The following is a 14,358-nucleotide window of genomic DNA, read 5'->3' as shown; positions in this document are numbered from 1 at the left end:
TTTGCTGAAATTCAAACCCTGGCGTATCAAGAGAGGAGGGGTATGTCATGGGTTGTGTGAGTCTGATGCATGAAACTCATGACACCAGGAAATGATGAAACCACAAGACTTCTATTAGCTGCACAATCCGACATTTCTCTTCCATTAAGAGGAAACTTGTGAGTGGCAGAAAGACATTGGATGGATCTCAGTAAGTTAACACGCGTTAGAAGGCGCTAGCCCTCATAATTAGTGACCTCAAACTGTATTTGTGGAGATAAAAAATATGGGCAAGAGTTGCATCAGTGGGTTCTGGAAATGTTGACTCTTTCCTGATTTGATTTGGAACGTTTGTTTTAAAGCCATAACAACAATCAGATGTGGTGAGTGCAGAGCTATAATGGAGAAAGAAGAGAAGACCAGGGATTAATATCAACTCTGGTCCAGCCAATCTCTTCATTTCACATCAAGGCCTTGAAAATCACCCCCCAACCCGGTGACACGGCCCGAGGGAGGCCACACTGCTAACCTGTTGCTTGTCTGGAGAGGAATTAAGTTGTTGATTTAATCAAGATGACATCCAAATCGTCCCTGATTTAGCGGATCTGTGATTCATTTAGAGGCCAGCAGTCGGGCAGCATGACTCAGGCAGGGCTGGTGAGCGGTAATGTGATTAGATCACATCCTCTTTCCAGTTTCCTCATTGGTCAGCAGCTCCAAGTGGGTAAAAGGGAAAGAAGCAGCTGGTCCCTCTAGGATGGATGATGTCGCTTCGTGTCAGTGTCATCCTCTCCCCCAAACAGACACACCAGATGTCAGATTTTTGCTGTTATGAATCTGCTGTCAGCTGGTTTTAATAATTTTGCTGTGGGAGCTGTTTTATTTCATTAGATACGTTAGTTTTAGAATAAAAAGCACATCTGGTATTTACAGTAATAGCTTATTGCAGACCAGCTGCACGTGGACGTGACTCAGAGCAGGGGAAGTCTTGAAGGAACCTGTGGAGGTTGGACCGAGCCTGACCTGCTCCACGCGCTCCGTGCGCCCCCTGCTGGTGGTCGCGGCTGCTGCAGACATCAACAATAAGGAAAACCGAGTTGACCCGGAGAGCTCAATCTACCGGTAAGGGAAAGGACTTCTGTCCCTTTTCTTTTGTAAAGTTGAATGTTGTTCATGTCAGACTTAAAGTGTGAGTGTGATTGTAAATATTACAACATTAATGTAAGAAGTAACGGTGGAAGATAGAACAGCTTTGCCTTAACTTATCCCCATCTTATAAACTTTTATCTGACTTATGTGAAAGATAAATTTCTAAAATAAAATAAACTGAACAATCTGCTTAGTATAAACACTAATATAAAATGTATTGTGTGCATGCTGTTGATCTGATATTAAACAGTAAGAACATGTTAAACTTCAACTTTAAATGATTTTGATTTTCAAATGGGTACAAATAAAGTTTTGGGGTTTTTTTTTAAAAATCCAGCTGTATTTGCAATAATGTAGATGTTTCTTTATGATGGGTCCAGGGAACACTATGAGGTAAAAATAAAGAGATTATCTGTTCGAAAAAATGAGTCGTTCCAGTGATGGTGTGTGTGTGTGTGTGTGGGGGGGGGGTATACACATCCGTGTGTTTCCACTCAGTGTGGACTCATGCATCATGGATGAGTCGGTTTTTGCTCTCTAGACAGATGAGAAATATTCGCCTTGACAAGCTTCATTTTCTTTCACAGGAACAGATGGGATCACTGTAGAATGTGATTTACACTATGCTACACGCACACGCACACGCACACACACACACACACGTCGTATAGTCACCCAATTCCTTAGATTTACAGTTACTCCTAATATAAACCACTGTATTATTTTTTTTAATCCTATGAATTATTCTAAATTCTAAACTTCTGTTTGAAGATCTGACTCTGTTTCTCTTGGTTTTTCACATCATGAGGATTTTTGAGAGGTTGTGTGACGGCCTTTGAAGTCAAAGTTTTCAAAGATAAAAAACAGAGCAGATATTTTTTAAGCGTTGCTCTGCTTGTCAAATAACCCTTTTTGATCCCATGACCTCCAGAAACAATGAAGTTGTTGTCGAGTTCTAAGCCTCTTAATGGTGAACTTTCTGCTTGATCTCTATGAGTGTCTGATTATTCAGTCTGTTGACCTCATTAGAGAATAAAAATGACTTAAATAATAGTTATTCATTTATAATTGTGTGTTATAAAAAAATTCAGTGTTCAGGCATAAACTTTTACAGATGCATGCAACCTTCCTCATCAATTATGAATTATGTGCATCCTGTTGTATATATATAATTTATATTTCCTGTATTTAATGCAGTTAAGAAACAAAATGTGCTGCGTACTGAATAAATCAAATCAATATGACAGTGATCCAGTTGCTATTTATTCAATATGAATGTCAGTGAGTTCCCAGTGTGTTGATAGAATAGTTCACATATATTAATTATTAAAGTACATTCCAGTGCAGTACTTGACAGGCTCTGTTTCCTCCTGCAGGAATCATTCGTCTTATCTATTTCAGACACTCAGGGTCATTTTGAGAATAATTTCAGTGCCATTATTCGGCGTTTCAAAGCCGCCCTGAGAAGACGACTCTGACTGTATAAAGGATTCTATAAGACACAAAGCATCATCACAAATCAAGAGGGTGACACTTTCCTTGCTGAACATTTTCACACGGATTCACATGAAGTGAGTGAAGGATCGTCGTCTGCAGGCGAGTATTTATCACACAAATGCAGCCCATTAATTCTCACTGCCTGCGCTCTTTGAGAAATGTCAGGAGAGCAGAGAATGAATCAGAACTTCCTCATCATCCCTCCTCAGTGTTTTGACAGCAGGGTTCCAAATTCATTTACTTCAGCATAGTAATCCCATATATAATCTATCTGTATTCAGTACGACCAGTAGAAGGCAGTGTTGGATTTCATCACCAGGACTAAGTGTTCCCCTCTTCTGTCCTCTCTAGTAAGAATCAACCAAAAGTAAATAAAAAACCTAAAGCAACCCACTTCCTGGTTAGAACAGTTTTTCTAAATTAAAGTGTCATCAGGTTTGTTGATCTTAGTTTTTCCCAGTAAACAGAATAATAAAAAGGTTTGTGTTAAGACTAATGTTCTGCTTAATTTGAGCATTAAGGGTTCAGTGATGACGTTCAGGTAGCTATCAAAAATTAAGAAACAGACAGATAAATGTATTTAATCCGTTTAACTCAAATCCCACACTGCCTCCTACTGGTCATACTGGGTACAAACTCGTTCTGACATTCATCATTTTGCAGCACAACTGTCTGCTGGTAACAGCACTAGTGAACTCTGCAAATGTTATTTGTGTTAATTGTCTTATAAGGAAACTAATAAATAATAGAGTAAAATCAGAAACCTTTAAATACATGGTTATGATGGAACTTGAGGGGACATGTGTGTGTTCATCAGATTCAGGTCTGCAGATGTCTCCATCATCTGAATCATCTGCAGCCGTTAACTCCATCCTGATACTTTATTATTATGATAAGTCAGGAAGATGACAAACACAAACACCCACTTTATGTTTACCTGCCTGTATTTCAAATTGTGTAATTCAATTGTCATGATTAAACACATTTGAATTACCTTTTTCCACAATATTAAAGCGCATTTAAGAGATCACACACACAGACACAGACACACACGCACGCACGCACACACACACACTCACACACACACACACACACACCTGCAGTCCTCCATTAAAGTACTTTGTCATGCAACACTTGCTGCGCTATTTCCATAATTGATTTACAGGATCTGACTCCACAGAGAGATCCGTGGAGCCGCTGAGCTGTGAGATGCTTCATAACGGAGAAACTCGTTCCTGGATACCATAATAATCCTGGAAAACATGCCGGTCATAAAAGTGTTTCATGTGATGACTTAATCCAGAGCGAGACTCTGGTTTACCGCCTTGCATTTACTGCCTGGTGTTTAGAAGCAAGTAATCTATAAGTGGAGGTACACTGAATGAATTTCTCTCTATAAAGAATGAGAATCATTTGTGTCAATTTTACCTTTTAAGTGCAAGATTTTCAATGATTAATAACTTTTAATTTAATAATTTTAATAATAATTAGCCTTTTATAAATAAAAACATAGCAATCTGTAATGACACCCCCCTAGCAGCAAAAATACATCTCTGCTGTCTGTGCCTTTTACACACAAGGGACAGTAGTTAAATGTCTTTAATTAGTCAAATCTCCAAGTATCAGCTGTTAGCTGTTGATGTGTGTTCAAACCGACAGTCCAGGTACACACAGTGAAATGTTTACATCAATTGAGTGAATCATGAACCAGCCTGTGTCGAAATATCTAACACATCTCTAGAAAGCAGGACAGAAACATGGCAGCATCGACTTTCTACCGGGTTATTATTGGTCATCTGGCAAAGTTGCTTTCTGCTGCAAACAGCAATGTGTCAACAATGTGCACAACAACACCTCATTTTAACACCAACGCTCCCACGGGTGCAGAAACCGTACATTTGCACCTCAAACAACCGTGTCAGCAACAACCAGAAATAACATTTTGCTCTGTGCCGCGCACAACTTCAGTCTTTCTCTTGAGTTAAATAATTCTCAGGTTGTATAATTTATTTGTCTTGACATTAACATGATAGAATATCATCACGTTGAATGCAAGAATAGAATATTCTGTTTTATTGGAAGGAAATCATGAATAATTAAGTGATTAAAACCATTTAAAATTCAGTGCTTTAAACAGAATGACTTTCCCCACTGCACTTATTGGGGCGTGACAAAGAGCTGATGAGATCTTTGCTGAAATTTATGTTATGTTTTGTAAAAGTAAAGAACACAAGAGATCACAATAGTAATTAATTTAAAACATCTCTTCCAACAATATGTTAGTGTGACCGTATACTGTTGACTGAGGGTGTTGTGCATCTGTGTGAAGCAGTGAACATCTCTGTCTATCTGTGTGTGTGTGTGTGTGTGTGTGTGGTCTCCCTCCTCCCCCCTTTTTAAAGACATCAGAGCAGAACGCTGGCCTGAAATACAGCTCATTTGTCAGTGACACGGGAACGTTTTGACCTTCCCAACACGTTGTGCCAACTCAGCGGTTTGTCCTTCTATTACAGTCGTCAACCGCATGAGCGACAACGACTCCCCTCATTCAACACACACAGCGAGCGGCGTGGCCATCACCACCCGGGCAGTCTGGGAAATGAAAGCAAGGCTTGGCTTGTTTTTGTTTCCATCAGTTTTACTTCCACCAGTCAGAGCCTGGTGAGATCATGTGATCACCCACATGTGTTTTGTTTTGTCAGCATCAGTAGGAAATAAACCATTGATAGAAATAAGAAATGTTGATCTCAACTGTCTTCCTTGTTGTCCTTTCAAAAATGAATTCCTCTAAACAATTTTTAGATTTTAAAAAAATTTCATTAGAAATTTGGAAGTTATTTTTTACGTTTAAGATGTTATAAATTGACGCCTCCTCAGGATCTTGTTCGTTTCAGACCACTGTGACAACACAAAGCTATCCATCAGTCGATCTGTTCCAACTCTCCTTCATAGGGTGGATTTCTTGATAGAAAGGAGCCAGCTGAGGTAGGTGGCCATCGAACTGGAATGCTTTCTGGTCAACACTTCCCATTGGAGATTTTCCAACAACATCCAACTGGGAAGAGACTTGGGTTCCACCCTGACTCGCTGCATCCTGGAGAGAGGAATCTCTGACGCTGCCATAACCCAACCGGATGGATCTGGATGGAAAATAAACACATTGGTAACCTGCTGCTAACTAGCTGTCCAAGAAAGTCATTAAATTACCCGAAGAATCCGGCACAGTTTCAGCCGGAGGCTTGGATCGATGAGGTGTTAGAGGTGTTTACGCTGGTTAAGTGATTCAGGCTCATAAAGACTCTGAAGTGTTTCTTTTTTTATAGTGGGATCCAACTGTGTTTAGACGGGCGTTGTGGCATCCACTGGATGTAATTGGAAAGATAAAACAAATACTCCGGAGCTGCTCTTCTCTAATACGCCGCAGTAAGTAGAGGCCTTGGTCGATTGTGCCGGATCAGTAATGGTTGCAGTAGATCTGGAAGCACATTATCTTTATACTAACTACAGCAGAAGCAGCGCTGATGGATGTGACAAACCGAACGAAACCTGCACAAACTAACAGCTGCTTGTTCCGCTATAATTAAGAGAAGGATTCATTTACAGCAGCTTTAACCTGTCAGCTCCATCCAGACGAGATGCTGAGCAAAGGATGTGCTGCTGCCACCGGATTCACCCACCGAGGGATTCCCAGCTGTGAGTCATGGGAGGGATATTTTAGTCCGAGACGTGCCGGCGTGGGAGGAAAACTGTCTTCGACTCACTCCGTTGATTTTCAGATTCATTTTTCTTTAAATAAAGGGGGAATGTCAGCGTCAAAGCATGACAGCTCACACTGTTTAAATCTCACATCTTACCCCCCCAAAGTCTTCTACATCTCTGAAGCTGGAAGCTTTTCCAAACATGCCCTCATTTAATTTAAACTCTTTGCCCCCCCCTGCCCCCAGTGAGGCCCCCCAGCACTTTGACATGTTCAAAAGGTTCATCCTGATAATTGGGACAGAATGACTGAACAACCCAACAGCATACTCACACAGGAGGGAAGCCACTGGAATCAATGCAGTTCAATGAGGGGGGAGGGGAGGCCATGGCCTCCGGCCCCCACATAGTCAAACCCACTGGCATCCAGCTGTCAGTGGGAAATAAATAATAAAATCGGTTGAATGAAAACGTCTGATCCGACCAGTTAGTTCTCATCTGCACCAGATATCTTCCAGAGACGAACCTTGACACCAAGAGATTGCCATGGCAACACAGAACTGAATTAAAATAATCCATAAATAGCAGAATATGCACATTAGGATATATATAATTCCTGTCACACAGGAACTAAGATTTTATGGGAAAAAAGCCTTCCTGGGGACACGGTTAGTGGATGACATTGACAAACTCCTGACCTGGAGGTTCTGGTTTCAGAACCAGCACCGAGGCCACCGTCTGGGTTTTTACTCTACAGTACAGCAGCAACCGGTGAGACATGAACTCTGATCATTATCAGTGATCCAAAACATGATGTTTAATTCTTGTTTGAGCTCAATAAGCCAAATAAAGCGATTAATACTCCCGTGAGAGGCAGAGCTGGAGGAGTCACAGGTGGATGTGGAGTTTTGGGCTTTTTATGCCAAGAATTGACAGAAATAAATTTGCCAAGTACAATTAAGTTGTAAAAGAGATCAATTCATTAGAACAAAAGATAAAACAGCATAAAAGAATCCCAAACCAGTTAGACTGCTAGTTGATATTGAAACAAGAAACATCTCAATTTACAATATGTAAATTTGATAAAATACACAAAACTAAAAACTCCAACCCCCCGTCTAAACTACAGGTTCTTGGGACCAGTACTTCCTGGGTCCCTTCTTTTGCCCAATCATAACAGGATGAGATCAGCCCCTCCAGCACTGGTTTTCAAGAAATACAATAAATAATACCTACACCTAAAATTATTTACCGGTACTTTGACAAACGGTTGGATGCAGTACATTCATCACCTTCTCTGTAGAACTTTTGTTCCATTCTGTCATTCATCTGATGAATTTTCAACAGAGACATTTGCAAATCAACTTACCAGTAATGTAATGAATAATATTCATCTAACCGGTACATAAGTGTTCAAGCAGCCCAATATTTCATTTAATATCCCAGTTCCCAGAAGAAATGTAGTCTAGCAACTGCAGGAACTAAATACTTTAAACCCCAGCTGTCCGATAGCACGACTCCCCAACATACAAGACTAGTTAAACCACATTCTGCTGTGCAGCACAGCTAAAAAACGAACACGTGATTTTCAAAAGTTAAACTGAAAACAGACCAGTTAAACACTGACACATAACTTCCAATATGTTGAATTGTAAACTGTCTCCAACAGCACTTTTGAAGAATGAACATAATGAAGACAAATGTTGGTGCAATTAAAGAACGCTTTTTATTCATCATTTGAACAGAGGAAAAAACATTTATAAATGGTTCGACTAGGCACAGATCACAAGACAAATTCAGGGCCATCTAACATTTCTCTCCACTCTTATTCAGAACCATCAGCTTCAAACTCCAATTAATCCTTCCCCAGAACTGTCACATCCTCTCTGGCCTCAGAACTCATCCTCACCAACACACAAGAGAAAAGACAGACATGAACAGAGGAAAAACAAGATAGAGAAATAGTTTGACTGCCCACTTTAACTAGGAACAGATCAGAAGACAAGTTCAGGGCCTTCTAATATTCCTCCCCATAATCGTCTTCCTCCCCGTCCCCACTATCAGTTCCCACCTCCTCGTAATCCTTCTCCAAAGCTGCCATGTCCTCCCTGGCTTCAGAGAACTCTCCTTCCTCCATCCCCTCACCAACGTACCAGTGGACAAACGCACGCTTGGCGTACATCAGATCAAACTTGTGGTCAAGGCGAGCCCAAGCCTCTGCAATGGCAGTGGTGTTGCTCAGCATGCACACAGCCCTCTGGACTTTGGCCAGGTCTCCCCCAGGAACTACAGTGGGGGGCTGGTAGTTGATACCAACCTTGAAACCAGTGGGGCACCAGTCCACAAACTGGATAGTGCGTTTGGTCTTGATGGCAGCAATAGCAGCATTGACATCCTTTGGCACCACATCCCCGCGATACAGAAGGCAGCAAGCCATGTATTTGCCGTGGCGAGGGTCACATTTCACCATCTGATTGGCCGGCTCGAAGCAGGCATTGGTGATCTCTGACACAGTTAGCTGCTCATGGTAGGCCTTCTCAGCGGAGATGACCGGGGCGTAGGTTGCCAAAGGGAAGTGGATTCGGGGGTAAGGCACCAAATTGGTCTGAAACTCTGTCAGGTCCACATTGAGGGCCCCATCAAAACGAAGGGAAGCAGTGATGGAGGACACGATCTGACTGATCAACCTATTCAGATTGGTGTAAGTGGGACACTCAATGTCAAGGTTTCTACGACAGATATCATAGATGGCCTCATTATCAACCATGAACGCGCAGTCAGAGTGCTCCAGTGTGGTGTGGGTGGTCAGGATGGAGTTGTAGGGCTCCACCACAGCGGTGGACACCTGAGGAGCTGGGTAGACCGAGAACTCCAGCTTGGACTTCTTTCCATAGTCAACAGACAGACGCTCCATCAGAAGAGATGTGAAACCAGAACCGGTGCCTCCTCCGAAGCTGTGGAAGATCAGGAACCCCTGGAGTCCGGTGCATTGGTCAGCCTACGGACAAAGGCAGAGGTAATGATCACACGGTGTCAGCTAATTAACACTCTGGAGTCAAACTAATAATCTGAAGGATGAAATTTGAATTTACCAGTTTGCGGATCTTGTCCAGCACAAGATCAATGTGCTCTTTGCCGATGGTGTAGTGACCACGGGCGTAGTTGTTGGCTGCGTCTTCCTTGCCAGTGATCAGCTGTTCAGGGTGGAACAGCTGTCGGTAGGTTCCAGTTCGCACCTCATCTGAAAAGGAATCACCGTCAATACTTAACAGAGAAAAATAAAACACAACAAGCAACTTTTATCATTAAAGTTGGCTTTTCATGAATTTACCAATGACGGTGGGTTCAAGGTCAACAAACACCGCTCTGGGGACATGCTTCCCAGCTCCAGTCTCACTGAAGAAGGTGTTGAAGGAATCATCTCCTCCTCCAATGGTCTTGTCACTGGGCATCTGTCCATCTGGCTGAATCCCATGTTCCAGGCAGTACAGCTCCCAGCATGCATTGCCGATCTGAACACCGGCCTGTCCGACGTGCACAGAGATACACTCACGCTGGAAGAGGGAAAAAAAGTGTCAAATGTAATCATCAGCATATCTATAACATCTATTTAACAATAAAACCGTACACAAAACATTCAACTCAACTGATGTTTAGGAAAGGAACAGTAGGCTATACAGTGATCCCTCGCGTATTCGCGCTTCCAAGATGCGCAGCTTCACTATATTGCAGATTTTTTTGTAGGTATTCATGTGATACCATACACGCACGGTACTGGCTGACAGCATCTGGGGGTGTGCTGCGTTACGAGACTCAGGGTTCCTCTTGCAACTTTTCTTTAATACAAAAGTGTTTTAAACAGTCTGATCATCTGTGGTGTGTGTTGCCCTACGTGTGTGTGTTCTGCATGTGTTTGCGAGAGGGAGATCATTGTCATTTCTTGTTTGCCCCTTTCTAAGGTTGGACGCAAAATAAAGACCATTCAAGGAATGTTGTGTGTTTCATCATTCCCCACCATAAGACACACCGGGTGTGTTTCAAGTCTAGTGTGGGAAAAGGTAATACAAATAGAATGTGGCTTACTATCTGTATAGGGAGGGTTCATAAACATTTAAATGATCGTAAATAATAAAATAAATAATTGGTCACTAAATCTTGTAATTTCATTTCTTGTGGGTGGTCCTGGCACCATTGTTACTCAAATTAATCACGAGTAACAAGGGATTACCGTAGGCTACTTATTAGCCCTTTGCCAACATGCTGCTAAGCCATAGAAGACCATTGTATTTGGTATTTAGTTCTGAACTAACAACTATTAGAATCGAGTCATCATGCCATGCAACTAATTTCCCCCCCTAGGCAGCCTAGTCTAGTTTGTGTTTGCAACACAAGTGCAAAATTTTCCAGACATCCTGACTGGGGACTTTTGGTTCCTATACGCCATATGTCAAGTTATATAACACGTTGACATGACATTTGTGATATAGCTTTTGAAATAATTTATGCTTGGTTAATAGAAACTTAGTAATGTTAAATATGTATGATGTACTTTTTAGTTATAGCACACAGAACGGGGGGGGGGCAGTAATGGTTCGTTCTGGGCACCAATTTAGTCAGAGCCGCTCCTGAACACAACTGCCTGAAAACCGTTTCAAACAAAGCCAGTCTTACACAACCCGACAAGCTAAGTCTTAGCATAAAAAATATGTACATATTACGTACTACTTCATCAGTAAACTTTTGTTTGTCTGGAAAACGTATACAAGTCTGACCTATAGTTATTGGCGGGAAACAGAGGGACGTTAAAACCTGAATAACTAGGTCAAAGTCCAGACACGTTAGCAGAAGCTGAAGAACTCGTCTGGGGCCAACGCCCTGTTAGCTCTATGACGCATTTCATCAACGATCCATCTTCTCTTTCCCGCTATTTCACCACAGCGCACTTTAGTAAAAAGTATGACTTTAATCAAACTTGGAATTTAAGAATGAACACATTAATAACTTTACTCACCATGATTGATGTATGAAGAAGAAAATGAACTTTCAAAAACTTAGGAAATGACGAGTTTTCTTTCAGCGTGTCCGCTACGCGACCAGCTTGTAACTCTACTAACTTTTCTGGGCGGGACGCATTGTTTTATGCCTTCCCGGTGGAAGGTTGCTGATTGGCTATTATGAAGTCATGTGACTGACTTTTATTGGTCGATTTGAAAATCTGACTACCCAATTGTAGAGCATGTGCAGACAGGACTCTGTTCAGGAAGTGAATCGTGTTTAACGTTAACGTGTACAAATTCAAACAGATATACAGTACAGTACTTTGTTATTTCCATGTTCTTCTAACTGAACGCAACTAAAACCATAGACATTGCATTCAGTTGCTAATATATATATATATATATATATATATATATATATATATATATATATATATATATATATATATATATATATATATAGATAGATAGATAGATAGATAGATAGATAGATAGATCAATAGTTTCTTTTTATGGTTTCTGATGCTGCGGCCTGTTTATTTTTATTTCATATTACACCACATTCACGTTTAAATAGAAAAATACACAAAAAGACTGCCAGCAAAGAACACTCAGGCCATGTCCACATGTGGCCAGGCGGAAATTGTCACGCCTGCAGGACGACCTCCATCTCAAAGTTGGACCACCAGCTGGAAGTTCGTCCCGGTCTGACCCAAATTGACGTTGGTGTCTTTGTTGAAGAACAAAGACAACGTGGAACATCTTCAACGTGGAACATTTCTCTTGCAGAAACAAGATATTGACAAAATTGACATTTTCCTTGTAAGAATTATAGTATCATTGTAGTAAAGAATGTTCATATTCACCGTAACTTAACTGGGTGGTTATGAAAGTCGATTTCATTTTTGTTATTTATGACCAAAAAGTGAGGACCTGAAAACAGAAGAAGAGACAAAGAGGAACAGAAGAACGATGAGTCATCTCCTGCTACACAACGTAAAGGGGAAGTTCTGAACATAACACAACGGTAACAAAGTGACTCTGGTCTCTGGCGCCAAAAATCTGTTTTGATTCAGCCACCCAGTGTCTAAGTGTCCCCACTTTAGTTTGGACAGCGTCCATGACGACTTTCAGCCCACTCATGTCCAACATGATGATTTGGAGCCAAGTTTTAATGCTAGCTAGCTCAATTGTCGTGGAGGTGACATGTTGTCAACTTCTTAATTTGGTTTCTCAGACTGTATGTGTGATGGATTATTGGACTCCCTTCCCTTCTTGTTTCACTGTGTGGTCTTGATATTTGCTCAATTATGTAATTAATCTGTCTAGATATTTACTCGTCCATGATTAATCACACCATCAACCTACTGGAGTAACTGTGTTGTTGGCTCAGACATGTGATTGCTCTATCACGTAATCATTTATAATGACGCTTTAAAGGTTCATTCGCTGTTAAGCTAGTATGTTGGAATCAGATCATTTAAACTTCATGTTTTGCATATCCTCATGAGTTTAACACGGAATACCCTGTTCCTCAAGCAATTCCAGATCTGGTTGACAAAATATTAGTCTGGAATGTTGGTGTGTTCAGGTCAGATAGAACTGAAACGCCAGTTATCACCCAGATACCGCAGTGTTGGCACTTTTCTCCCAACTTCCGAGGCTTATGTCTACTTTTATTGCGAGCTTTCCACAGCAGACAACATCTGGCAGTCGTTGTCATTTAATCCTGACTTTATCGCCCTTTCACTAAACTTAATGAACCTTTAGATGAAGAAAAATACAATGGACTTTATGGGTAAAATCTGCCTTTATTATCGTCGCCAGTGACATCACAAACAGGGCTGTCAAGCAAAGCGGCGGCTTTCGTGAGTCCTCAGCGCGTTGCCTTCACGACGCTTCATTTCCCCCACTGGAAATGACTTTAGTGCTTCTCTCTCTCTACACCTGCACCCTCTTCCTCAGTGATGACTTGGCTGTTCTCACATACGCCTCTCGCTGAGTCACGACGGCGCCGGGCGATGTTGAACATCTTCGCCTCGCGCCGGGAGATTGGTCGATGGCGCTTTTAAAAAACGACGCCTGCGGGTCGCTGATGGGCCGTTGTTCCTTCGAGCCGCTGCTGTCAGACATCTTCAGGTTGTTAGAAGAGCTGAGCGGCATCGTAATGGGATTAGCCTTGTCAGGTATTTCTTCAAGAGCTCTGCAGTGTTAGCGGGCCCTGGGTAGGGATTCGATCATATAAAACCCGCCACGCATTCGCACGCATGTGTGGAATGGATTGACGAACGCCTTCATTTCCTTTTACCTTATATTGAACGTTTCTCTGCTGTCCCCATTGGCCATTGATCCGTGTTTGTCGACTCACCAAAGATAACGTGGATCCCTTAGATGCTCGGTCGATATTTGATGATGCTGCTGTTATTCGTCGCTCCGTATTTCATCTGGAGGCTGGCGGCCAAGCTGTCCCGAATAACGTCCATCTGTAAAAATGGGTTCTAATCAATCAGCGAACAGAAGGACGATATTCATCAAACTTTGTGGTGTGAAATCAGGAGGTCGGCCATCTAAGACATGAAATTGATGATTGATTGATTGATTGATTGATTGATTGACTGGTTGGTTGGGAAATGTAGAAGCAGCTATCTGCAGAAAGAGTTGACATTTGCTGAAATTACATGGTAATTACATGAAATTGATGGTTTTTACTCGATTATGGAAAGCAAATAAAGGAACTGAACCATGATTTAAACTGAATATCATGAAAAAAAATATATATATACACATGGACTTAACGACGAGACACTGGCTCTAAAAACAAAGCAAAACTTTCTGACTTTCTCTTTTTCTTCCTCTTTCTCCATCCTGCTACCTCTTCCTCCAACCTCTGGCTGACAAGGAGGGGAAAACTAATTAACATCACTGTCAGTATCCATCTATTATCCTCCACCCTAATGGAAGATGACAAATTATGGAGTACAATGTGGGACGCCATCGCCCACTTCCTCCACTTGTGTGTGTAAGTGTGTGTGTGTGTGTG

At 41.6% G+C, this 14,358-nt stretch overlaps 1 protein-coding gene and 1 long non-coding RNA gene across 2 annotated transcripts; one reads left to right on the top strand and one right to left on the bottom strand.

Annotated features, from left to right (window-relative positions):
• Positions 1-95: 95 nt before the first annotated feature.
• Positions 96-5,323, top strand: LOC137608703 (uncharacterized). The gene is made up of 3 exons (XR_011038221.1): positions 96-1,101; positions 2,505-2,724; positions 5,139-5,323. It is a non-coding gene; the product is annotated as an uncharacterized lncRNA (long non-coding RNA).
• A 2,705-nt stretch (positions 5,324-8,028) lies between these two features.
• On the bottom strand, positions 8,029-11,432 carry LOC137608464 (tubulin alpha-1C chain-like). Its single transcript, XM_068334857.1, has 4 exons — positions 11,333-11,432; positions 9,653-9,875; positions 9,414-9,562; positions 8,029-9,319 (listed from the first exon to the last, which is right to left on the bottom strand). The coding sequence occupies exons 1-4, from the start codon at positions 11,333-11,335 to the stop codon at positions 8,339-8,341; spliced, it is 1,356 nt and encodes a 451-aa protein (XP_068190958.1). The 5' UTR covers positions 11,336-11,432; the 3' UTR covers positions 8,029-8,338.
• Between the last annotated feature and the right edge of the window lie 2,926 nt (positions 11,433-14,358).

This window comes from Antennarius striatus, chromosome 15, assembly GCF_040054535.1.
Source record: "Antennarius striatus isolate MH-2024 chromosome 15, ASM4005453v1, whole genome shotgun sequence".
In the NCBI taxonomy this organism is placed as follows: Eukaryota; Metazoa; Chordata; class Actinopteri; order Lophiiformes; family Antennariidae; genus Antennarius; species Antennarius striatus.
This window is presented reverse-complemented; position numbering and strand designations above follow the sequence as displayed.

Coding starts and splice junctions, on each gene's coding strand:
- LOC137608464 (XM_068334857.1), bottom strand. Junction 9,563..9,652: donor CCTTGAACCCACCGTCATTG/GTAAATTCATGA, acceptor ATTCCTTTTCAG/ATGAGGTGCGAACTGGAACC. Junction 9,320..9,413: donor TGGACAAGATCCGCAAACTG/GTAAATTCAAAT, acceptor CTTTGTCCGTAG/GCTGACCAATGCACCGGACT.